Source organism: Haematobia irritans, chromosome 2 (assembly GCF_050003625.1).
Source record: "Haematobia irritans isolate KBUSLIRL chromosome 2, ASM5000362v1, whole genome shotgun sequence".
NCBI lineage: Eukaryota > Metazoa > Arthropoda > Insecta > Diptera > Muscidae > Haematobia > Haematobia irritans.
In genome coordinates, this window is record NC_134398.1 from 48,811,877 (window position 1) to 48,839,790 (window position 27,914).

A 27,914-nucleotide genomic window follows, 5' to 3' on the forward strand; every position below is an offset into this window, starting at 1 on the left:
TTAAGTTGGTGGTTGTTGCTTGTTATTACAAAATTAACATTTTATTTTTCCTTGGGCAATTGATCAGCTACTTCTTTGATCCTTACAAACTGTGTGGTCCGCTGTTCGAATCCCCGTCCAGCAAAAGGTAAAATTAAAATAAAAAAAATCATACAATTGAATAATTTCTTCTACAATGTTTGTATTACAGAAAAAGGTGCTAAGAACTAAAAAATCTCGTGGAAGTGAGAAAGATGTGGGGGAATATACAATTGGGCAGAAACAAAATTTTGAGCATTCAGGTCGAAAACCTATGTTGTTAGCACCTATATTACCTGTTTATTTTCATAATTCATTATGATTGTAAATATATAAATAAATAAATAAAATTTTGAGAACAATATTGTTTGGGAGAATTTTTTTTAAGCATATAATATTTTTGGGTGCAAAATGCTTCCAAACATATTTATGGTCACATAATAACATATTGTTTTTTGGAAGACAACATTATTGAATTTGGATGCAAAAATACAAAATGTTTGGAACTTAGACTACCCAAACATATATTGTTTAGACCAATATGCTTTCAAACATATTATATATTGGAAGAGATCAAACATATAAATGTTTGGGCAATACCCAAAAATATATATGCTTGAAGCAAAATATGTTTGGGAGTATATGTTACAGAAGCGATTTTTTGTGAGCGTGTAACGATAATTATCTGCCGGTGACTATAACAGCTACGTAGCCCAGTGGATAGTGTGTTGGCTTACAAACTGTATGGTCCTCGGTTCGATTCTCCGTGCAGGCGAAAGGTAAAATTTAAAAAATTATAAAAGTGAATAATTTCTTCAACATTATTTGTATTACAGAAAAAGGTGCCAAGAACTAAAATATTTCGTAAAAGTGAAAATTACGAGTATGTTAGGCAATGAGCACAATTGTCTTTGGGAAAAATTCTTCCAAGCATATAATATTTTTGGGCTCAAAATGCTTCCAAACATATGTTATGTGTTCACATAAAACAAACCTATTAATGTTTCGGCAGTATCCAATAATATATGTGCTTCCTGCAAAATATGTTTGGAACATATGTTAAAGAAGTGATTTTTTTGAGGGTGTGGTATATATTAAACTAAAAAAAATAAAATTTTGACAAACTTTTCTATAGAAATAAAATTTTGACAAAAGTTTCAATAGAAATAAAATTTTGATAAATTTTTCTATAGAAATAAAATTTTAACAAAATTTTCTCTAGCAATAAAATTTTGACAACATTTTCAATAGAAATAAAATTTTGACAACATTTTCTATAGAAATAAAATATTAACATAATTTGCTATAGAAATAAAATTTTGAGAAAATTTTCTACAGAATAAAATTTTGACAACATTTTCTATAGCAATCAAATTTTGACAAAATTTTCAATAGAAATAAAATTTTGACAAAATTTTCTATAGAAGTAAAATTTTGACAACATTTTCTCTAAAAATAAAATTTTGACAAAATTTTCTATAGAAATAAAAATTTGACAACATTTTCTATAGAAATAAAATTTTAATACAATTTTCTATAGCAATAAAATTTTGACAAAATTTTCTATAGAAATAAAATTTTTACAAAATTTTTTATAGAAATAAAATTTTTACAAAATTTTCTATAGAAATAAATTTTGACAAAATTTTCTATAGAAATAAAATTTTGACAAAATGTTCTATAGAAATAAAATTTCGACAAACTTTCCTATAAAAAAAAAACTTTTGACAAAATTTTGACGAAATTTTTTGTAGAATTAAAATTTTCTATAGAAATAAAATTTTGAGAAAATTTTCTATAGAAATAAAATTTTAACAAAATTTTCTATAGCAATAAAATTTTGAAAAAAAATTCTATAGAAATAACAATGTGACAACATTTTCTATAGAAATAAAATTTTGACAAAATTTTCTAAAAAAATATAATTTTGACAAAATATTCTAAAAAATAAAATTTTGACAAAATTGTCTATAACAATAAAATTTTGACAACATTTTCTATAGAAATAAAATTTTGACAAAATTTTTTATAGAAATAAAATATTAACAAAATTTTCTATAGAAACAAAATTTTAACAAAATTTTCTATAGAAATAAAATTTTAACAAAATTTTCTATAAAAATAAAATTTTGACAAAATTTTCTATAGAAATAAAATTTTGATTAAATTATCTATAGAAATAAAATTAAAAAAAAAAAAAATCTATAGAAATAACACTTTCCCTTCGTTTTGTTTTGTTATTGTTGGTTTTGTTCTTTAAGCATTGTTGTTGTTTTTTGATTTCAGCTTAAAACCATGCATTGACTAAATTACAAGTGTAGCTTAACCAACAGAGGAAAATAATGTTTGTCAAATTTATTTGGGCAAAGCCCTATAGACTGCAAGATGGTTGGATGGACGCACGTTTCGGAATTACCACATTCCTGATCAGCATCCTCTACTTGCAGCAACACTATCAACCAATTATCAGAATAAATTCAGGCAGTCCATTAAACCCAACAATGAACCACACTTGAACCTTCCGAAAAAAGGTTTTGCATTATAGCCGGCTTATGCCGAAATAAATTAGTACAAACATATCTCTTTTCCTATGCCACTATCAAATCATCGAGTTGAGTGCAGTTGGCTGGTTTTATTTTGAGCGTGCATGTCCTTAAAACACGAATGCAAATTTTCCTTAGCATAGAAGACGCATTTCTCCGATATAAATTTTTTTGTCCAAAAGTCGATAAACTTTTCAACGAAAACGTATTGTCCTTATAATTAAGTGATTTGACTTAAAATCTAGGTATCATAACATGAAGGAAAAATTTTTTGGGCTAAGGTCAACTTGACTTTAATAATTTAGAAAAATTCTTTAAAATTAATGAAATCGACTTTAAATTCGTTGTCTTTTTGCATCTTGTCTACAAAGCGAAAAATCGATCAAAAATAGGACATGTTTTTCAACACTTTATTTTAAAGACTTTTTTATTTGAAACACAGCATAATTTCTACTGGAAGTTGTGTCTGAATTTGGAAAATAAGGTTGCCGTTAACTTATTTTGAAAGCCGGATTGGATGAAATCTACTCTTCCATGAGACTTCAGAAGTCAAGGAGGGATCGATTTCTATGGGGGATGCATGATTTTTAGAAAGCATATACTGACATCAAGTTTCAGTCGTATTAGGATGATATGTTCTCCTCCAAGAAATTCAGAAATTTAAATGTGGGGATCGGTTTTTATGGGGACTAAATATAATTATGGACCGTTATGGACAAAATTTTATATACTTTTTAGAGGACCTATATTAATATGACGTACCACAATAAGCAGACGAACGGACCGACATCGCTATATGGTATCAATTCAAATTTTCACCACAACATATACATTTTATTGTGTCTGAGACCATTGTTTCGATTTGTTACAAACTGTCATTATGTGTGTAACAAATTGAGTAGACCCCCATTCTACGATGGAGAGTACGAGGATTACCTTTTATATTTCGGGATTAGAGAATAACAAGTATATACGGCCGTAAGTTCGGCCAGGCCGAATTTTATGTACCCTCTACCATGGATTGCGTAGAAACTTTTACTAAAGGCTTTAATTACTTGAGTTGTTGTACAACTTGCCGATGGTCGGGTATCTTTAACCCTTTCGATCCTAAAGTTGCCTGTGGGCAACTTTTTATTTTTGAGACTCGCTGTCAGCGTTGTTTTTGTTCATAAAACTGTAACGGTATCGAAAGCTACAAGTGTTTTCTTCAAGTTGAATGAAAAATGAGCTAACTTGGTTGTCAATTAGCAAAAATTTTTCATTAATACGCAAGTGCCTCAAGAAAAAAATATTTGCGAATTTAAAAAAAAAAAGTTTTTATACGAGTACACGTGACGTTTTTCAAAAATTTCAACTAAAACGTTGAAAGTTTTTATTAAATCTGTTGAAGTACATGTCGAATAAAATATTTCTGGAAGTCAAATCTTAAAATTGCAAAAAACTACAAATGAGAAATGTTTAAAATTGAAAAGTTGCCTGTGGGCAACTTTGGGCAATTGTGGTAGTAAAATTACATATTTTTGGAAATAAGACCTAGAGCTTTATAATACGTTGGTTTTTTTACACCGCCAGTTAAATTGACATGGGTTCAAAAAAAAAAAAATCGTGAGTCACGCGTGATTAACGCGAAGCCTTGAATGAAATTTAAACGAAATCTCGTGAATGTGCGTTAACGGGACTAAACAAAAATATGTGGCGAGTGAGCGTGAGAAAAAGCAAATTGTGTTCGTGATTGTGAGTGAGTAAAATTTCTCCGAAATCACGCTCCTGATAAATATTCACTTTGACGATCCAACTCACGCTCACGATCCAACTCAGCGATATAACGATGCCCGTACGTCTGTTTCGTATTTTGTTTGTTATCAAATTGTTTCGATATAAGCCCCATATAAACCGATTCACCAATTTGATTTATTAAGCCCACAGAGGGCGCTACTTTTATCCGATTTTGATGAAACTTAAAATCTAGAGGTACTTTAAGTGTTTAAAAAGATGTGATACATTTCGTATATATCGGTCTGTGTTTTAATGTTGGTTAAAATTTAAAATTTGGACGTATTTAACATCCAAAAGGAGTTATGCCAAATGTAGGTTATATCTATAAAATTTTATGTAAGTTAAAATTTCTTAATTTTATAAAAAAGCCAAATGCATATGCGTACCCCTCATATAATAATTTAAACAATTTAGCATATTACTTTGTACTCACTTGTATTTGAGAGAATCCGTAATCATTTGATCATTTTCTCTTGTCCAGTAATTCAGTGACGTTGGATTTGCTTCGATGAAACACTCTAGCGTTATATTGAAGTACATTGGAATGCCCACTAATTGATGGGGAATTGACACCATAGGCGAGACTGTAGAAAAAAAAGAGAACATAACATAAAAATGTTTGGAATAAAAAGTATTTCACATAATCTCAGAGCAATCAATTAACATCAGCTAATGTTTGAGAATCTTAGCATTTTAGGGATGTCATGATCGAATAACGTTGATATTAGGGAACAGAAAAAATCTACTAAAAACATTTAAAATGTGAATTGAGTTGGAAATTTTGTTGAATAAATATCTTTACATCAAACAATGTACACTAAAGAAATAAAAATTTGACAAAATTGTTTATTGAAATAAAATGTTGACCAAATTTTCTAAAGAAATAAAATTTTGCCACAAATTATTATAGAAACTAAATTTTGACAAAATTTTCTATAGAAATACAATTTTTACAAAATTATCTACACCAATAAAATTTTTGAAAAATTTTCTAAAGAAATACAATTTTTTCATTCGTTTTGTTTTGTTATTGTTGGTTTTGTTCTTTAAGCATTGTTGTTGTTTTTTTGATTTCAGCTTAAAACCACGCATTGACTAAACAACAAGTGTAGCAACAGAGGAAAAGAATGTTTGTCAAATTTATTTGGGCAAAGCTCTATAGACTGCAAGACGGTTGGATGGACGCACGTTTCGGAATTACCACATTCCTCATCAGCATCCTCTACTTGCAGCAAAACTATCAAATAAATTTGACAAACATTCTTTTCCTCTGTTGGTTAAGCTACACATGTAGTTTAGTCAATGCATGGTTTTAAGCTGAAATCAAAAAAACAACAACAATGCTTAAAGAACAAACCCAACAATAACAAAACAAAACGAATGAAAAAAAGAGGAAGCACGCTCAAAATAAACCCAGCCAACTGCACTCAAATCGATGATTTGACAGTGGCATAGGAAAAGAGATATTTTTGTACGAATTTATTTCGGCATAAGCCGGCTATCATGCAAAACCTTTTTTCGGAAGGTTCAAGTGTGGTTCATTGTTGGGCTTAATGAACTGCCTGAATTTATTCTGATAATTGGTTGATAGTTTTGCTGCAAGTAGAGGATGCTGATGAGGAATGTGGTAATTCCGAAACGTGCGTCCATCCAACCATCTTGCAGTCCATAGGGATTTGCCCAAATCAATTCGACAAACATTATTTTCCTCTGTTGGTTAAGCTACACTTGTAGTTTAGTCAATGCATGATTTTAAGCTGTAATCAAAAGAAATAAAATTTGGACACAATTTTCTATAGAAATACAATTATGACAAAATTTTTGATAGAAATACATTTTGACAAGTTTTTCTACAGAAATAAAATTTTGAAAAATTTTTCTATAGAAATAAAATTTTGACAAAATTTTCTATAGAAATAAAATTTTGATAAAATTTCTTATAGATATAAAATTTTGGAAAATTTCTTTATAAATTCAATATCATTGAAAACTTTAATTTTCGTGTAATGTCATGCTATCAAAGTGCATCGTTGAAATAGTAGTATTTTCCATATTGACAAAATTTTTCATAGAAATAAAATGTTGACAAAATTTTCCACAAAAATAAAATTTTCTATAGAAATAAAATTTTGACAGAATTTTCTATAGAGATATAATATTGACAAAGTTTTCTAGAGAAATAAATTTTTGATAAAGTTTTCTATGGAAATAAAATTTTGATAAAATATTCTATGCAAATAAAATGTTAACAAAATTTTCTATAAAAATAAAATTTAACTAATTTTCTTTAGAAATAAAATGTTGACAAAATTTCCTATAGGAATAAAATCTTGACAAAATTTTCCACAGAAATAAAATTTTAACAAAATTTTTTATAGAAATAAAATTTTGATAAAAACTTTTATAGTGATAAAATTTTCTATAGAAATAAAATTTTGACAAATTTTTCTATAGAAATAAAATTTTGACAAAATTTTCTATAGAAATAAAATTTTCGATAGAAATAAAATTTTGCCAACATTTTCTATAGAAATAAAATTTTAATAAAATTTTGTTTGGAAATAAAATTTTGACAACATTTTCTATTGAAATGGGAGCCACCGTGGTGCAATGGTTAGCATGCCCGCCTTGCATACACAAGGTCGTGGGTTCGATTCCTTCTTCGACCGAACACCAAAAAGTTTTTCAGCGGTGGATTATCCCACCTCAGTAATGCTGGTGACATTTATGAAGGTTTCAAAGCTTCTCTAAGTGGTTTCACTGTAATGTGGAATGCCGTTCGGACTCGGCTTTAAAAAGAAGGTACCTTGTCATTGAGCTTAACATGGAATCGGGCAGCACTCAGTGATAAGAGAGAAGTTCACCAAGGTGGTATCACAATGGACTGAATAGTCTAAGTGAGCCTGATACATCGGGCTGCCACCTAACCTAACCTAACCTAACCTTCTATTGAAATAAAATTTTGACAAAATTTCCTATAGGAACAAAATTTTCTAAAGAAATAAAATTTTAACAAAATTTTAGATAGAAATAAAAGTTTGATAAAAATTTCTATGGAGATAAAATGTGGATTAAATTTTCCATAGAAATAAAATATTGACAAAATTTTCTATAGAAATACAAGTATTATTAAATTTTATACAGAAATAAATTTTTGACAACATTTTCTATAGATATTTTCCATATAAATCAAATTTTCTATATAGATAAAGTGTTAATAAAATTTTCTATAGAAATAAAATTTTGATAAAATTTCCAATAGAAATAAAATTTTCTATAGAAATAAAGTTTTCTATAGAAATACAATTTTGACAACATTTGCTATAGCAATAAAATTTTGTTTGGAAATAAAATTTTGACAAAATTTTCTATTGAATAAAATTTTGCCAACATTTTCTACAGAAATAAAATTTTAACGAAATTTTTTATAGAAATAAAATTTTGATAAAAACTTCTATAGGAATAAACAGATACAATTTTCTATAGAAATAAAATGTTGACAAAATTTTCAATAGAAATAAAATTTTGAAAAATTTTTCTATAGAAATAAAATTTCCTATAGAAATAAATTTCCTATAGGAATAAAATGTTTCCAAAATTTTCTACAGAAAAAACATTTTAACAAAATTTTTGATAGAAATAAAATTTTGATAAAAATTTCTATAGAGATAAAATTTGGATAAAATTTACTATAGAAACAAAATTTTGACAACATTTTCTATAGAAATACAATTTTTATAAATTTTTCTATAGAAATAAAATTTTGACAAAATTTTCTATAGAAATAAAATTTTCTACATAAATAAAATTTTGACAGGTTTTTTATACGAATTTTTTATACGAATAAATTTTTGACAAAATTTTCTATAGAAATAAAATTTTTACAAAATGTTGTATAGAAATACAATTTTGATAAAATTTTCTATAGAAATTAAATTTTGACAAAACTTTTTTATAGAAATAAAGTTTTGACAAAATTTTTGATAGAAATAAAATTTTGCCAACATTTTCTATAGCAATAAAATTTTAATAAAATTTTGTTTGGAAATAAAATTTTGACAAAATTTTCTATTGAATAAAATTTTGACAAAATTTCCTATAGGAATAAAATGTTGACAAAATTTTCTACAGAAATACAATTAAAAAAATTTTTTTTTAAATAAAATTTTGATAAAAATTTCTATAGAAATAAAATGTGGATAAAATTTTCTATAGAAATAAAATTTTGACAACATTATCTATAGAAATACAATTTTTATAAAGTTTTCTATAGAAATAAAATTTGGACAAAATTTTCTATAGAAATAAAATTTTCTACAGAAATAAAATTTTGACAGGTTTTCTGTAGAACTAAAATTTTGACAAAATTTTTTATAGAAATAAATTTTTGACAACATTTTTTGACAACATTTTCTATAGAAATACAATTTTTATTAAATTTTCTATAGAAATAAAATTTTTACAAAATGTATAGAAATACAATTTTGATAAAATTTTCTATAGAAATTAAATTTTGACAAAATTTTTTTATAGAAATAAAATTTTATTAAAATTTTATTGCTATAGAAAATGTTGGCAAAATTTTATTTCTATCAAAAATGTGACAAAATTTTTGATAGAAATAAAATTTTCTACAGAAATAATTTTGACAGGTTTTCTGTAGAAATAAAATTTTGACAAAATTTTTTATAGAAATAAAATGTTGACAAAATTTTCTATAGAAATAAAATTTTGACAAAATTTTCTACAGAAATAAAATTTTGACAAAGTTTTCTATAGGAATAAAATGTTGACAATATTTTCTATACAAATAAAATTTTGACAATTTTGTAATAAATTCAATATCTTTAAAAGTTTTAATTTTCATGTAATGTCATACATATCAAAGTCCATTGTAGAAGTAGTAACTATCCCTTGTTTAAGGAATATAATCGTAGGGATGATTATATGTAATGTTGGAAATATACTAATTATAAAAATGTGACCAAAAATGTCAAAATAAGAGTTTTTAAATTTGGTAGATTTTTGTTTAAAATTTTGATCGCTGTTAATAGAAACACGTCTATGACATCGTGGCAGATGATGAATGGTGGATTTACACATATGAGTCCGACAGTAAAGAGTAGTCGACTGTTGACACTTGAAGAAACGGTTGATGCATTCTGAATGTTTGCATTGAAGATACTTCAATCAGGATGCCGAGGCCTTCGACAATTGGTTCAAACGCATGACAAAGTGTATAGATTTTAATGGAGAAAACTAATAAATCGATTGTCGATTATAAATATTTGTATTTGTTCTCTAATCCCAAAATATAAAAGGCAAACCACTTAAACGCATGTTTACCATGACAAAACTGCCTACCAAACTGTCTATTTTGTCAGAAGGCAGAATATCTGCATAAACTGTGGCTGAAGCTTTGGCCCACAATAAAAGCAGAACTGAATTTATTTTTCTACCACTTCCCATTTATTTCTAGTATCAACCAAAGGGATCAAAACTTTTCGATCCAAGTAATTTATCTTTCAGTATATAAGTCACAATTTGTATCAATTATCTGAAGGATAGTCCTATAAATACGTCAAACGACCGTGCCGGTAAAATCCTAAACACAATTTTGAGCATGAATATGATCTCCCCAAAATGTTATTTTTAGACTATGAATATGGAAAATTTTTGTAACAAAAATGTTGCTTTCTCGGCAAACATATAGATGGTTCCCGAATTCAGATACACAATGTTAAAGAACATAACATGGATTCTACAAACATGTTACATGTTCCTCATCCAAAAATAACATGTTGCTCTTGAAACATATTTGAGGTGATCATATTCCTTTTGGAGGTGTGTTCCCCTTATATATTCTCTCCCCCTTCTCTATTTTATGGGTGATTCATTATTTCATCACAGAAATTGATGGAAAGATGTTAATTTCTGTCTTGCTGTTTTTTTTTTTTTACTTACAATCAACACTGACTTTTATCCGCTTCGATACGCTGGGAGGCACGCCATTTGTGGCTATGCACAAATAAGCACCCATATGTAGACGTGAGATTTTTTCCAATTCCAGTGATTCACCTTCAACTTCCGTAACTACGTCAATCAGGTTTCAGGTTTTCAGTGCAGCAAATGTGGAGAAGAAGAAAGAAAACAAAGACAGAGAAAAAGAAGAAAAGCAAATAAGAACATGCATAATATTTACCGATAAATCAATTGATATTCCAGACGTACATACAATACCTTGGAAAAATGCATCAATAACAAGAAAAAGACCACCAATTACATCGATGTCCAGATTCCAGAAAAATAAAACAATGGCTGAAATCTCAATAGCAAATGAACGAATATGATATTCGTCATATATATTTTTTTAAATACATCGAAAAAAGAGTTTTCTTTTTTGGGGTACGATATTTTAGAATTATTTTAATACAAAATATAAACTTTTAAAGGAAATCAATTGAAGTCGTTGAGCCAGATGACGAAGTTCCTCTTCGCCATTGAAGGTAACACCCCTCATTTGGTTTGACAGACAGCGGAAAGGTAATGGCCATATGGCCATAATATGCGCAGAGTCTGATAGATGCTGAATAACCTTCCATTGGAGCTCTTGATCAATACAACAGTCAATTATTCGATTTTGTCCAATATCTACAGTCGTTTAGTTGATTTGGGTCGGTGTTTACGGCCTTCTCCCATGTCTTGACCAATTTATTGAACGAAAATTTAAGGTCCTCTTCGCCATCGAGGGTTAGACCTCTCATTTAATTTGACGGACAGAGGAAAAGTAATAGCCGTAGAAGAAATAATCATATGGTCCGATAGATTCTAACAAATATCAAACGTCGATTATTACATTTTGGCCAACATCTAGAGTCGAATTAACACCATTACTATTTAGAAATTCCACCTACCTCACGACCAAGTTTTCGACGCCGAATAAAATTGATGTGCCAAGTTTTAAGGCCCTTTTCGCTATCTATGGTAACACTTCTCATTTGGTTTGACATATAAGATTTTAATGCAATTTCATCAAAAATTGACCTATCTGGCGACGAAGAAGGTGTTCAGCCAGATTTTGAAGACCTCTTCCCCATCTAAAGTAAAACCTCTCACATTGTTTGATAGACTGCGGAAAATGTGATAAAGGGTGATACGGTCAAAATTTGGTAGGATTCGTCGTCCATTTCCACGCAGTCAAACTTCGTCAGCATCGTCGTGCAAAGTCTCCGGGATCGCGCTTTGGCCGTCGTATTTTGTTTATCATCGCGATTTGGAGTCACTACCTTCTTGTAAGTCGATAGTCCGGCTCGTTTTTTGGCTCGATGCACGGTTGTAGACGATACACCCAGCTTATTTGCGGCATCTCGGAGAGATAGGTTAGGGTTTCGCTTGAAACTACCGGCAACTCTCTTTGTCGTCTCAGCGGCTTCCGGTTTTCGATTTCCCCCCGATCCAGACTTCCTGGCTGTCGACAAACGTTCCCCAAACACTTTAATTACATTTGTAACGGTTGATTTGGCCACTTTTAGCGATTTTGTCAGCTTTGCGTGCGAGTAGCTCGGATTTTCGCGATGCGCGAGCAAAATTTTGATACGCTGCTCTTTTTGCTTGGACGGCAATTTGACAACTGAAGAGTGATGTCCAAAATCAAAATAGGGGCAATATTCTACACACACACACCTTCAAAATGAGGGGTGTTCAGGTTTTTTAAATGCAAAATTGAAAGTAATACGTCAAGTTTATATTGACCAAATTTTGACCGTATCACCCTTTAGTCGTAGAATTAGGATTCGGAGAGTTGGGGACCTTCAATTTAAGCTCTTGACCAATATCAAAAATCGATTATTCGATTTTGGCCAATATTATGAGTCGATTAAAGTCGTTTTTCAAAAATATCAAAAGTCGATTGCGTTGTTGAAAATTGCCAATTATGTATTCTCCGTTACTATTTACAACCTCCTCTCATCTATCGACTAATTTATAGATGCTGCTTTATCAAAAATCGGTCGGTCTGGCGTAAAAGAAATTGTTGAGTCAGAAGGTAAACCCCCCTCATTTCGTTTGACAGAGAGAGCGGAAAAGGTGATAGCCTTAAAAATAGGATCCGCAGTGTATGGTAGATATTGAAACACCTCCCATTCAAGCTTTTAACAGATTGGCTGATAAGTCCCCGGTCTAACAAAGAAAAACACTTTTTTTTTTGTCAAAATTCGTTTTTATTATTCAACATAGTTTCCTTCAAGAGCGATACAACGATTATAACGACCTTCAAATTTTTTGATACCATTTTGGTAGTACTCCTTCGGTTTTGCCTCAAAATAGGCCTCAGTTTCGCCGATCACCTCTTCATTGCAGCCAAATTTTTTCCCTGCGAGCATTCTTTTGAGGTCTGAGAACAAGAAAAAGTCGCTGGGTGCCAGATCTGGAGAATACGGTGGGTGGGGGAGCAATTCGAAGCCCAATTCAAGAATTTTTGCCATCGTTCTCAATGGCTTGTGGCACGGTGCGTTGTCTTGGTGGAACAACACTTTTTTCTTCTTCATATGGGGCTGTTTTGCCGCGATTTCGACCTTCAAACGCTCCAATAACGCCATATAATAGTCACTGTTGATGGTTTTTCCCTTCTCAAGATAATCGATAAAAATTATTCCATGCGCATCCCAAAAAACAGAGGACATTACTTTACCAGCGGACTTTTGAGTCTTTCCACGCTTCGGAGACGGTTCACCGGTCGCTGTCCATTCAGCCGACTGTCGATTGGACTCAGGAGTGTAGTGATGGAGCCATGTTTCATTCATTGTCACATATCGACGGAAAAACTCGGGTGTATTACGAGTTAACAGCTGCAAACACCGCTCAGAATCATCAACACGTTGTTGTTTTTGGTCAAATGTGAGCTCGCGCGGCACCCATTTTGCACAGAGCTTCCGCATATCCAAATATTGATGAGTGATATGACCAACACGTTCCTTTGATATCTCTAAGGCCTCTGCTATCTCGATCAACTTCATTTTACGGTCATTCAAAATCATTTTGTGGATTTTTTTATGTTTTCGTGGTAACCACCTCTTTCGGGCATCCACTGCGTTCACCGCCCTCCGTGCTCATTTCACCACGCTAGAATTTTGCATACCAATCAATTATTTTGATTTCCCTGGGGCAGAGTCCGGAAACTCATTATCATGCCAAGTTGTTGCTTCCACCGTATTTTTTCCCTTCAGAAAACAGTATTTTATCAAAACACGAAATTCCTTTTTTTTCCATTTTTTCACAATAACAAAAGTTGCTTCACAAAAGACGCTCTATCTCACAAACTAATTGACTTACAGACGTCAAATTTTGACACGAATCATTTGAAGGTTGGTACTATATAAAAATAATATGCATTTAATACTAGCGACGCCATCTATGTGTCAGACCGGGGACTCATCAGTCAACCTGTTAATCAATATCAAAAATCGATTATTAAATTTTGGCCAATATAAAAAGCCGATTTGTTAGGGTCCTGTTCGCCATCGAAAATATAGCCCTCACTTAGTTTGATAGAGAGCTGAAAATGTGATAGACGTAAAAAAACCTACCATTTGATCTTTTGACCAAAATAAAGAGTCGCTTGTTTGATTCTAGCCACTATCAAGAGTCGATTTAAGTCGCTTTTAAAATATATGAAAAGTCAGGTAGTAGCGTTGTCAATTTTCAATGAAGTATTCTCCATTACTGTTTACGACATATTCCCACCACACGATCAATTTGTTTATTTCGTTTCATCAAAAATTGGTCAGTCTGATGTTGAAGAAGTTGGTACGCCAGATTTTAAGGCACTTTTGGTACGCCAGATTTTAAGGCTCTTTTCGCTATCGAAGATAGTATCCCCTATTTGGTTTGGGAGAAATAGGAAAAGGAGATAGCCGTAGGACCAAACTCCGGAAAGTATGGAAGATACTGAAAAACCTCATATTCAAGCTCTTAATCCTCAATCCCGCCTTTAGACGGGCTTCGGTAAATCAGGAAGCTTTTAGTAAAACACACCTTAAGACAATAAAAATGGGTAAAATAAAAAAAAAACAAGTATATAAGGCCGTAAGTTCGGCCAGGCCGAAGCTTATGTACCCTCCATCATGGATTGCGTAGAAACTTCTTCTAAACACTGCCACCCACAATCGAATTACTTAAGTTGAGGTAACGCTTGCCGATGGCAAGGTATCTTATAACCTCCTAACACCATCTTCTAAATTGTATGTAAGTCCATACGTGGTATATATTAAATCAAAAAAGATCGATCCAATACGTATATAATTCAGTTTGACAAAGTAGACATAAAATTTTGACAAAATTTTCTACAGAAATAAAATTTTAACAAAATTTTCTATAGAAATAAAATTTTCACAAAATTTTCTATAGAAATAAAAATTTTCACAAAATTTTCTATAGAAAGGAAATTTTGACAAAAATGTCTACAGAAATAAAATTTTAACAAAATTTTCTATAAAAATAAACTTTTGACAAAATTTTCTATACAAATAAAATCTTTGTAGATTATTTTTGGCTCGAGTGGCAAACATGATTATGAACCGAATAAAATTTGAACTAAATTTTCTATAGAAATAAAATTTTGACAATGATGAAAATTTTATTATGAACCGAATAAAATTTTAACAAAATTTTATCTAGAAATAAAATTTTGACAACATTTTCTATAGAAATAAAATTTTGGTAGATTATTTTTAGCTCTAGTGGCAACCATGATTATGAACCGATATGGACCAATTTTTGTGTGATTGGACCAATTTTGGTATGGTTGTTAGCGACCATATACTAACACCACGTTCCTGATTTGAACCGGATCGTATGAATTTTGCTCCTCCAAGAGGCTCGGGAGGTCAAATCTGGAGAACGTTTTATATGGGGGCTATATATAATTATGGACCGCTATAGACCAATTTTTGCACGGTTGCTAGAGACCATATACCAATACCATGTACCAAATTTCAGCCGGATCGGATGAAATTTGCTTCTCTTAGAGGCTCCGCAACCCAAATCTGGGGATCGGTTTATATGTGCGCTATATATAATTATGGACCGATGTGGACCAAATTTTGCATGGTTGTTAGAGACCATATACCAACACCATGTACCAAATTTCAGCCGGATCGGATGAAATATGCTTCTCTTAGAGGCTCCACAAGCCAAATCTGGGGATCGGTTTATATGGGGGCTATATATAATTATGGACCGATGTAGACCAATTTCTGCATGGTTGTTAGAGACAATATACCAACATCATGTACCAAATTTCAGCCGGATCGGATATGCTTCTCTTAGAGGCTCCACAAGCCAAATCTGGGGATCGGTTTATATGGGGGCTATATATAATTATGGACCGATGTGCACCAATTTTTGCATGGTTGTTAGAGACCATATGCCAACACCATGTACCAAATTTCAGCCGGATCGGATGAAATATGCTTCTCTTAGAGGCTCCACAAGCCAAATCTGGGGATCGGTTTATATGGGGGCTATATATAATTATGGACCGATGTGGACCAATTTTTGCATGGTTGTTAGAGACCATATACCAACACCATGTACCAAATTTCAGCCGGATCGGATGAAATATGCTTCTCTTAGAGGCTCCACAAGCCAAATCTGGGGATCGGTTTATATGGGGGCTATATATAATTATGGACTGATGTAGACCAATTTTTGCATGGTTGTTAGAGACAATATACCAACATCATGTACCAAATTTCAGCCGGATCGGATGAAATTTGCTTCTCTTTGAGGCTCCGCAAGCCAAATCCGAGGGTCCCTTTATATGGGGGCTATATGTAAAAGTGGACCGATATGGCCCATTTTCAATACCATCCGACCTACATCGATAACAACTACTTGTGCCAAGTTTCAAGTCGATAGCTTGTTTCGTTCGGAAGTTAGCGTGATTTCAACAGACGGACGGACGGACGGACGGACGGACGGACGGACGGACGGACATGCTCAGATCGACTCAGAATTTCACCACGACCCAGAATATATATACTTTATGGGGTCTTAGAGCAATATTTCGATGTGTTACAAACGGAATGACAAAGTTAATATACCCCCATCCTATGATGGAGGGTATAAAAAACATAGTTAAAACTGTTCAAGAGACTTTGCAGCATTTTAAGCTGGCAAAAAAATTGGGGAGGGTTAACCAATATAAAAAGTCGGTTATTCGATTTTAGCTAACATCGAGAGTGGTTAACTCGATTAAAAAAAAAAATATATCTAAAGTTTATTATCGCCATGAATTGCTAAAAGTCAGTTTCGATTTTTTTCTGACACATATCGATATGGGTAATTGGGCCTATTTCGGTCCATTTAACGATATTCTAGTAACAAGTGGGTAAGTAGCCATACCCGCTGCAATACCGAATGCTCTAGAATAATGACTTACCATACCGGAGAGTTCCGGATACCATACAGGGGGGGCTACTATGCATTGAAACTTGGGAGCCATCGTGGTGCAATGGCCGCTTTGCATACACAGGGTCGTGGGTTCAAACCCAGTTTCGACCAAACAACAAAAAGTTGCTCAGTAATGCTGGTGACATTTCTGAATGTTTCAAAGCTTCTTTAAGCGGTTGCACTGCAATGTGGAACGCCGTTCGGACTCGGCTATAAAAAGGAGGTCCCTTGTCATTGAGCTTAATATAGAATCGGGCAGTACTCAGTGATAAGAGAGGAGTTCATTGAGCTTAACATAACAATGGACTGAATAGTCTAAGTGAGCTAGAAAATATCGGGCTGCCACTATACCTAATCTAACCTATGCAATACAACTAACTTCCGGTTGCTCTCATTTCGAACCCGCTGGTCTGACAGGTGAGCTCACCGAAGAATAAAACGTTAGGCTTGAAAGAGAACAGTTACCGAATTTGGTTTTCTCCGATGAGAAGCTACTACAAATTAAGCAGTTTGTGAACCAGCAACATGATGGGGTTTACTTGCCAAAGAACTCAGCTGAAAATTTACACCTTCGATTGACCACCAGAACTCAAGCATCGGCGATAGTAATGTTGTGGGCTTCCCACTCATATTCATTGACCATGGGGTCATAATAATGCAAAAATATCCGAAAGACAGTATTGAATGGCCAGAAAAAAGAATGGCTTCAAAATTATGTTCCCCGCTTCATTTCTAGCACACAATATCCACCAAAATCTCCGGATTTCAATCCGTTGGACTTTTGTGTGCCTAGAGAATTTTGAAAAGTAGGTTGGTAGTAAAAATATCAAAGTGACGATAATCTCATCACGATGCTTCGCGGGAATGGACCAGGATACTACAGAGGCACTTTCGTTTAGCGTGTGATGACTTTTACGGCGGTTTGAAGGCCATAATTCATGACAAAGGTAGACAAATTTGAAAAAAAAAAAAACAAGTATATACGGCCGTAAGTTCGGCCAGGCCTCCACCATGGATGGCGTAGAAACTTCTTCTAAACATTGCCATCCACAATCGAATTACTTAAGTTGCGGTAACGCTTGCCGAAGGCAAGGTATCTTAAACCTCCTAAAATCGTCTTCTAAACTGTATGTAAGTCCATACGTGGTATATCTATATATATATATATATATATATATATATATATATATATATATATATATATATATATATATATATATATATATATATATATATATATATATATATATATATATATATATATATATATATATATATATATATATAAAATTCAATCTATGTTTGTTTATTTGTTTGTTTGTTTGTATGTACCGAGTTGGCTCCGAAACGGCTGAACCGATTTACTTGAAACTTTCAGAGATCGTAGGGGGCGTTCATGTGGTGGAAATAGGGTACCTCATTTTTTGACACCTGGTCGCGGAGGGGGACCTCCCCTTCGTCGGACTTTTTGAAAATTGGACCAAAGTTGACCGATTTGCTTGAAATTTTCATTGAAGATTGGGGTTGGCATCTAGACAAAGATCCGCTACTGTTTATTTCGATATTTGGTGGCGGAGGGGGGCCTCCCCTTTGTTCGACTTTTTTTTAAGTACAGTGAAAAAACTAAAATTCTCTAAATTATCTGAGATTTACAGAGAACATGCGGTGAGGTTATGGAATTAATATGGGGTACCTGATGATTTCATATGTGGACGGGGAAGGAGACCTCCCCCGTGCCCTACTTTTTGAAACTTGGAACAAAATTATGTGATTTGCTTGAAATTTTCATTGAATGTTGGGGTTGGCATCTAGACAAAAATCCGCTACATTATTTTTCGATATTTGGCCGGGGAGGGGGGCCACCCCTTTGTCCACCTTTTTTTTGTTTTTGAAGTACAGTGAAAACAAAACTGAACTCCCCCGACTTAAATTTTACGGAAAAAATGGGTGAGGTTATGAAATTTATATCAGGTTCCTGATTTTTTAATAAAAATAAAAGGGCATATGGAGACATCCGCAACTCTTAAGTACATACAGAGAAACAATTAAACTTTACCGAGTTACTTGAATTTTACAGAGGACTGGGGAGAGGTTACGATATTAATAGTTGATACCTGATTTTGTGATATTTGGACGGAAGAGAGGCCGCCCCTTTAGGCTTATAATTTGCTTGACATTTTCTGGGACGTTTACAAAAGATACGATACATCACTTTTCGATATTTCGTCGGGGAGTAGGTCCCCCTCTAAAACTGCAAAAAAAAAAATCTTAAGTTTTCTTGAAATTTACAAAGGCAGTGGAGGAAGGTTATGAACGAAGGGAAGTTTCAAGAATTTTCAGGGAAGGTTAGGGGTGCTATTCACTACGGTGTTTGTCGATATTGTATCGGGGAAAGTGACGTCCCTTTAAAACAATAAGCAAAATTTAAATATCTCCGATCTACTTGAAATTTACAGGGAACGTGGGAGGAGGTGATTAAATTTATACATGATTTTTAAATTAGTATATGATTTTTCGATATCTGGTTGGAGAAGGGGAAATTGAAATAAACTTTGTCGATTTACTTCGATAGAATTTATAGGGACCATTGAGTAGTTGCGCAATTAATATATGGTACGTGATAGTCCGATATCAGGTTGGAGTGGAGCGAAGGTTGGGGGAGGGTTCCCTTTTGTCCGTTTTTTTTTTTCTTAAATTGAAAGTAGAGGGTTGTCCGTAAATGGGAACTCGGTACATAATTTTATGATTTTGCACAGGCTTCTGCCAGACTTCTTTTTAGTAAAGAACTTAAATGTACATGAAAATGGCAGCCAACGTAGAGGGTGCATCATTTTCCAACATTTTAGCAAATGTTAATGTGGTAAAATTTTTTACTATTTTTGCTTTTTCCGATTTATTGGATGGGAAACAGTAATTCCTTGTATGTTATTATAATATAGTGCTTAATTTTCAGATAAGTTGAGGAGAAGGATAGCTTTCCTTGACAAACCACACTTAAAATTCACAAGAAATATAGAAGAAGGTACACCCTCTCCCGCCGTATTTGTACCTATAAACGAAAAATCAAGTAGTCCGATTTGTTTAAAAGAATTAAAATCTTTTCGAATTTGTTTTCAGCACGAAGGATATAGTTGGCAAAGTTAACGCAAAATATTCCTCCAAATATGCTTCGGAAGGCGCAGCGAAGCGGGCCGGGTTACGCTAGTATTAAATAAAAACAAGTAAGGAAAGTCTAAAGTCGGGCGGGGCCGACTATATTATACCCTGCACCACTTTGTAGATCTAAATTTTCGATACCATATCACATCCGTCAAATGTGTTGGGTGCTATATAAAGGCTTGTCCCAAATACATACAGTTAATCCAAAATACATACAGTTAAATATCACTAAATCTGGACAGAATTTATAGACTTCTACAAAATCTATAGACTCAAAATTTAAGTCGACTAATGCACTAGGGTGGAACACAATGTTAGTAAAAAAAATCGTGTAAATCGGAATAACGGATTGGCCTCTGGGGTCATAGGAGTGTAGACCGGCAGCAAAATATGTATGGAAGCTATATGAAAATCTGAACCGATTTTAACATAATTTGTCGCACATAACAGTATCATTAAACGTAACCATTGTGCAAAATTTCAAGCAACTCACGGCAAAACTCTCGCTTTTGGGGCCATATAAGTGCAAATCGGGCGAAAGATATATATGGGAGCTATATCTAAATCTGAACCGATTTCAACCAAATTTGGTACACTTACCTATGCTATTAAACATACTCCTTTCGCAAAATTTGAAGTAAGTCAGGGCAAAACTCTGGCTTTTGAGGCCATATAAGTGCAAATCGAACGAAAGGTATATATGGCAGCTATATCGAAATCTGAACCGATTTCAATCAAATTTACCAAGCCTTGGGAGAATGTAAATTCTACTCTCTGTGCAAAATTTAACGAAAATCAGTTGTAAACTTTGGGCTCTGTGGTCATATGAGTGTAAATCGGGTAAAATATATATATGGGAGCTATATCTAAATCTGAACCGATTTTTCGAGACTCATAAAATATTCGAATGTACGGAATTTGAGGAAAATCGGTTGATATACACGCCAATTATGACCAGATCGGTGAATAATATATATGGCAGCTATATCTACATCTGAACCGATTTTTTCCACAATCAATAGGGATCGTCTTTGAGCCGAAACAGGACCCTATACCAACTTTAGAACAATCGGACTAAAACTGCGAGCTGTACTTTGCACAAAAAATTACATCAACAGACAGACAGACCGACGGACATCGCTAAATCGACTCAGAATTTAATTCTAAGCCGATCCGTAGACTAAAAGGTTGGTCTATGATTACTCCTTCTTGGCGTTACATACAAATGCACAAACTTATTATACCCTGTACCACAGTAGTGGTGAAGGGTATAAAGATCGATTAAATATAATTAAATATAATTCAGTTTGACAAAATTTTCTTTAGAAATAAAATTTTGACAAAATGTTCTATAGAAATAAAATTTTACAAAATTTTCTATAAAAATAATTTTTTTTTCTCAAATCTGCGGATACGTTTATATGGGAACTATATATAATTATGGGCCGATATGGACCAATTTTTGCATGGTTGTTAGAGCCCATATAACACCACGTACCAAATTTCAACCGAATCGGGTGAATTTTGCTCCTGCAAGAGGCTCCGGAGGTCAAATCTGGGGATAGGTTTATATAGGGGCTATATATAATTATGGACCGATATGGACCAATTTTTGCATAGTTGTTAGAAATCCAATTTTTGTATAGTTGTACAAATTTCAACCGGATCGGATGAAATTTGCTTCTCTTAGAGGATCCGCAACCCAAATCTGGGGAATGGTTTATATGGGGGCTATATAATTATAGACCGATATGGACCAATTTTTGCATGGTTGATAGAGACCCTATACTAACACCATGTACCAAATTTCAGCAGGATCGGATAAAATTTGTCTCACTTAGAGGCTCCGCAAGCCAAATCGGGGGATCTGTTTATATGGGGGCTATATATAATTATGGACCGATGTGGACCAATGTTCGCATGGTTGTTAGAGACCATATACTAACACCATGTACCAAATTTCAGCCGGATCAGATGAAATTTGCTTCTCTTAGAGGATCTGCAAGCTATATTTGGGGGTCCGTTTATATGGGGGCTATACGTAAAAGTGAACTGATATGGCCCATTTGCAATACCATCCGAACTACATCAATAACAACTACTTGTGCCAAGTTTCAAGTCGATAGCTTGTTTCGTTCGGAAGTTAGCGTGATTTCAACAGACGGACGGACGGACGGACATGCTCAGATCGACTCAGAATTTCACCACGACCCTGAATATATATTCTTTATGGTGTCTTAGAGCATTATTTCGATGTGTTACAAACGGAATGACAAAGTTAATATACCCCCATCCTATGGTGGAGGGTATAAAAACTAAATTGATTCTAAAATTTGATGTTATTTGCGATATTTTCGTGAGCATATAATCAATCAAAATATTCTGCTCATCAAGCATGAAGTAGGAGAAACGCTTTCTTAAGTTATACACTCCCCTTGAAATTTCTACAATTTTGTTATTGTTGCATTTTCCCCCTATTTATTTCATTTTACCTCATGTATTATCACCATTAAATTTCATCTTACCTTCTGAAGATTTGTTTAAAACAATTTTAAGACCATCATCCCTTTTCCATCGTATTGAGGGTTCTGGACTGCCTTTCGCCTTACATCGTAATGTGACATTATCTCCTTCACGTACTATGACATCACTGGATGTTAATGCATCATCGATATTGGGAGGAACTGTAAAGAAACACAAAGAACAATATTCATTTAGTAGCATACATTTTACCAATGGCGAACATTTTGTGGGTTAATGAAATATATGAGATTTATTTAATCACACCTTACATGGTATTGAGGTGAGAAATGTTGTAATGCCTAATTTGTTGCCACATAACAATTAGCATTAATTAGTGAAAATATTTCAAATTATTTATATTATTACTAATATATTAAATTCGTGTATATTGGGTTAATGGGTCCATATAAATGAATTTCGCTACAGGTGCAAATTGTTTGTGCACAAAACATTTATACGTTTGATATAAATTATTTTAAGAACAATAATCTAAGTTTGTGACAAAAAATAAATAAATAAATAATTAAGGAAAACTCATTGAAAACACTTGGCAATCTTAGTCATGTTGATATCAAAATAATTTTGTTAAAAAAAAAATCTTTAAAAACTAAAAATCTTAAAAACAAGTATATGCTGCAGAAAGTTCGGCCAGGCCGAATCTTATGTATTTATGGATTGCATACAAAGCTCTGAAAAAGTTTGGGGCTTCAAAATATCTCCAAGGGGAGGTATTCTCCTCGAATCTATGACATAGAAAGGTATGCCTTATTTCCATTACATGAGAGCATACGAATACCGTTTGATTTTGAGTTATGGGTCAAGCCACACCGAAAAAAGCATGCTCGGTTCCAAAGATTTTGTCTTTACTTTAACAATTTTGGTATTGATTCCGAGCCAAAGAAGCGGAGAATACATTAAGAATACTTTTAAGACACAATTTTCTTTTAGTTTTGGAATTTGTGTACTTGCTTCTAGGAAGCAAATTTAAATTTTTCGTTTTTTCAGTTTTTTTTTTCATATGCCATCAAAGTCCTTTAAGAACGAGTTAACGAAAACTTTATTTTCCAAATTCAGACTCGACTTCCAGTAGAATTTATGCTACACAAAAAAACTGGATATTTGAATCAAATACAAAAATTGTGATTTCAATTATTTTCGTATTTGATTTTCAGCTTATTACAAAAATCATGAATCCCATTACCAAAATTGTAAAGTCGTCGTAAAATTAATTTTAAATAATTGGATAATTGTATTGAGTAGAAAGATAATTGGAATTTGTCATGACATTTGAATGATACTGTAATCAACCCAAATACATTAGTTTCTAAAATATATGATGTTTTTAATTACGGTCGTAATTGAATTGAGTACAATTACCATCGTAATTAAACTTATTACGATGGTAATCAATGTATTTTAGTAAACCAATTACTGTAATATTGATACATCTAGAAAAGTGTGTTTATGCGTTTTATTAGAAATAATGTCTGTATAAAGAATCTTATATATTTCGAGTAAAGTCGAAAAGAGAATTTTATATAATCTTCCAGCCACATATATCTGATTTAATGGACGACCACGAACCATACATTAAGCCATGTAATTCTGATAGTCATCAAATATTTTTTGTCGTTAATGTAAATTGTTCATTCATTTGCATGGGACTGACAAAATATATGGTGCGTTAGAGTGAGTGAAAAACACAATTTGTTTGCGAATGCGCGTGAGTAAAATCACGATCACGAAAAAATATGATAAAATTAACCTTCACACTAAAATTCACCCTCAGGATAGAATTTAAACGTTAGTGGGCAAAAATGTAATATTTTTCATGAAATTGCGTTACTGAAATTTGTCTCGCGCACATATTTCTAATTGACGTAAACGTTACCTACAGCAACATTACAAATGGCATTACAATAAAACTTTTCGAAGGAGCGCATAGAATATTTTCGGGTATACTTGCGATTCTTTAAAGACCAATATGACAATAACATCAGATTCTGTTTATGTAAGTGTGCCCAATTATTTTTGTTTCGTTGCCTACACCCTCAAAAAGAAAATCGCTTCTCTAACATATGTTCCAAACATATTTTATATTATATATTGTTATATTTTATATTATATTTTATATTATATATTATTGAATACTGCCGAAACATTAATATATTTGTTTTCTGTGAACATATTATATGTTTGGAAGCATTTTGAGCCCAAAAATATTATATTATAATGGAACTTCGACATGAGATTTATTAAAGATTTACAGTCAGAAACAGTGCTTGATATAAACGAAATGGACTGAGCTTTTTGATAAAATATTATTTTTTTTATTGCAAAAATAACAATTTTGTAACAAAAAACTGTTTTTGGTATAAAAGTTTGAAATTTTGGAAGGAATTCAATATATCATAATATACACATAAATTTATTTAGGCGTGAATAGTGTGGTTAGTAGCATTTAACACCATTTTAAATGCATTTAAAACTTGTCGTGTTTTGTACTTAATTTCATTTTTACCTTTCAGTATTAAGTTGGCATTATCGCTCTAAAATGAGCCTCTAAAGTTTTGTCCCCAAATTCGATTTTTAACACTTTTTGCATTTTTCGAAAAATGCTGTGAATTCATTTTTGAGATATTCAGCAAAATTGTAGCACTTGACTCGGCCAACAAAAATGCTGAATATAGTAAGTCGGAAAATTTTCATCTTCAAAACTCGAATTTAATGCCCGCTTTTATATTTGAAGGTGTCCGTCAACTCCTCTTGGACTACTTATTTATAAAGAGGAACTAAACTTTGTTTTTATACATTTTACTGTTTAATTATACCCTGCGCCACACTGTCTGTCTGTCCGTGAACACATTTTTGTAATCAAAGTCTAGGTCGCAGTTTTAGTCCAATCGACTTCATATTTGACACAAGTATGTGTTTCGGCTCAGAATAGATCCATATATAGATCCATATATATATTTCGCCCGATATGGACTTATATGGCCCCAGAAGCCAGAGTTTTACCCTAATTTGCTTAAAATTTTGCACAAGAAGAACAATTAGTACTATAGTCAAGTGTGCCAAATTTTATTGAAATCGGTTCAGATTTCGATATAGCGCCCATATATATCTTTCGCCCGATATGGACTAATACGGTCCCAGAAGCCAGAGTTTTACCCCAATTTGGTTGAAATTTTGCACCAGGAGTACAATTAGTAGTGTAGTCAAGTGTGCCAAATTTTATTGAAATCGGTTCAGATTTATGGCGATTTCGACTGGAAAAAAAAGGTGCAACATTCTCGAAATTGATTTCAAAATATGAGGGATACTATCATAGCTTTTGGGTCCTGTATTCCTCACAATATTACTAATTAACAATAACTTTGGAATGACACTAACATTTGGGCGAAAATACATTGAGGGAAAAAGTAGTGTTACACCAAGGCAACATATTTTTTGCGAAACGAAAACGCCCTTAGATATAGCTTCCATATACTTCGTTCGCCCGATTTACACTTATATGACCACAGAGGCCAATTTTTTGCTCCGATTTAGTTGAAATTTTGCACAGGGAGTAGAATTAGCATTGTAGCTATGCGTGCAAAATTTGGTTGAAATCGGTTCAGATTTATATATCTCCCATATATATGTTTTTCTGATTTGGACAAAAATGGTCAAAATACCAACATTTTCCTTGTAAATTCGCCACTGTTTAGTCGAAAAGTTGTAAAAATTACTCTAATTTTCCTAAACTTCTAATACATATATATCGAGCAATAAATCATAAATAAACTTTTGCGAAGTTTCCTTAAAATTGCTTCAGATTTAAATGTTTCCCATACTTATACCCTGCGCCACACTGTGGAACAGGGTATTATAAGTTAGTGCATATGTTTGTAACATCCAGAAGGAGACGAGATAGACACATGGTGTCTTTGGCAAAAATGCTCAGGGTGGGCTCCTGAGCCATGTCCGTCTGTCCGTGAACACATTTTTGTAATCAAAGTCTAGGTCGCTGTTTTAGTCCAATCGACTTCAAATTTGGCAAAAGTATGTGTTTTGGCTCAGAATAGAATCCTATTGATTTTGGAAGAAATCGGTTCAGATTTATATATAGCGCCCATATATATCTTTCGCCCGATATGGACTAATACTGTCCCAGAAGCCAGAGTTTTACCCCAATTTGGTTGAAATTTTGCACTAGGAGTACAATTAGTAGTATTGTGAAGTGTGCCAAATTTTATTGAAACCGATTTACACTCATATGACCACAGAGGCCAATTTTTAACTCCGATTTACTTGAAATTTTGCACAGGGAGTAGAATTAGCATTGTAGCTATGCGTGCCAAATTTGGTTGAAATCGGTTCAGATTTAGATATAGCTCCTATATATATGTTTTTTTTTCGATTTCGACAAAAATGTTCAAAATACCAACATTTTCCTTGTAAAATCGCCACTGTTTAGTCGAAAGTTGTAAAAATGACTCTAATTTTCCTAAACTTCTAATACATATATATCGAGCGATAAATCATAAGTAAAGTTTTGCGAAGTTTCCTTCAAATTGCTTCAGATTTAAATGTTTCCCATATTTTGTTACTAACATTGTCTTCCACCCTATTGCATTAGCCGACTTAAATTTCGAGTCTTTAGATTTTGTAGAAGTCTATCAAATTTTGCCCAGATCGAGTGATATTTAAATGTATGTATTTAGTACAAACCTTTATATATAGCCCCCAACACATTTGACGGATGTGATATGGAATCGAAAATTTAGATCTACATAGTGGTGCAGGGTATAATATAGTCGGCCCCGCCCGACTTTAGACTTTCCTTACTTGTTTTTTTTTTTTTTAATTTCCTTTGCCTGCATATTTTGACTTACTCCTCGTATGTTGCGATTTCTTTTAATGAACCAAGAAAAAAATTGTGCTCATAATGACAAAATGATAAACAAAACCCACACTGAAAAAACAGTGAACCCACCAGGAAGAAAACTTTTGATTAGTTTTAGAAAATATTGAATAGTTTTAGAAATTTTTAACTAAACAGTATTACAAGCGCTGGCATCTCGCCGATATCACAAAAATAAGTAAATATTTTTCGACAAATTCAAGAAAATTTATTACACATAAATAATTTTTTTCACTTTTTAAAGAAAATTTTGTAGTTTGAAGGAAAAAATTGGAGTTCAAAATTGCAAGAATGTCTTTAGTGACATACGAAGTTCATGATGGACGCCGTTGTAGTAAAATTTACAAATTTAAAGAAATAATGAACTATTTTGTGAGAAGTACGAATTTAGTAAATCATTTTGCTAAATTTGTGTATAATTTTGCCCGTCTTTTATTTCATTTAACTAACGTACGCAAAAAATTATTAGTGTAAATGAAACTTTCTCCAAATATAATAATTTCATGAATTGAAATATAGTTAAATTGGGTTTAGTGAAA

General features: G+C 32.5%; 1 protein-coding gene across 1 annotated transcript in view; it reads right to left on the reverse strand.

Moving 5' to 3' along the window:
- DIP-epsilon (Dpr-interacting protein epsilon) overlaps window positions 1-27,914 on the reverse strand; it is a 332,816-nt gene that overhangs the window by 107,816 nt on the left and 197,086 nt on the right. The window contains exons 4-6 of the mRNA XM_075294341.1: window positions 22,472-22,630; window positions 10,302-10,430; window positions 4,771-4,921 (exon numbers count right to left, since the gene is read on the reverse strand). Coding sequence (XP_075150456.1) covers window positions 4,771-4,921; window positions 10,302-10,430; window positions 22,472-22,630 — 439 coding nt within the window. The remainder of the gene's footprint in view (window positions 1-4,770; window positions 4,922-10,301; window positions 10,431-22,471; window positions 22,631-27,914) is intronic.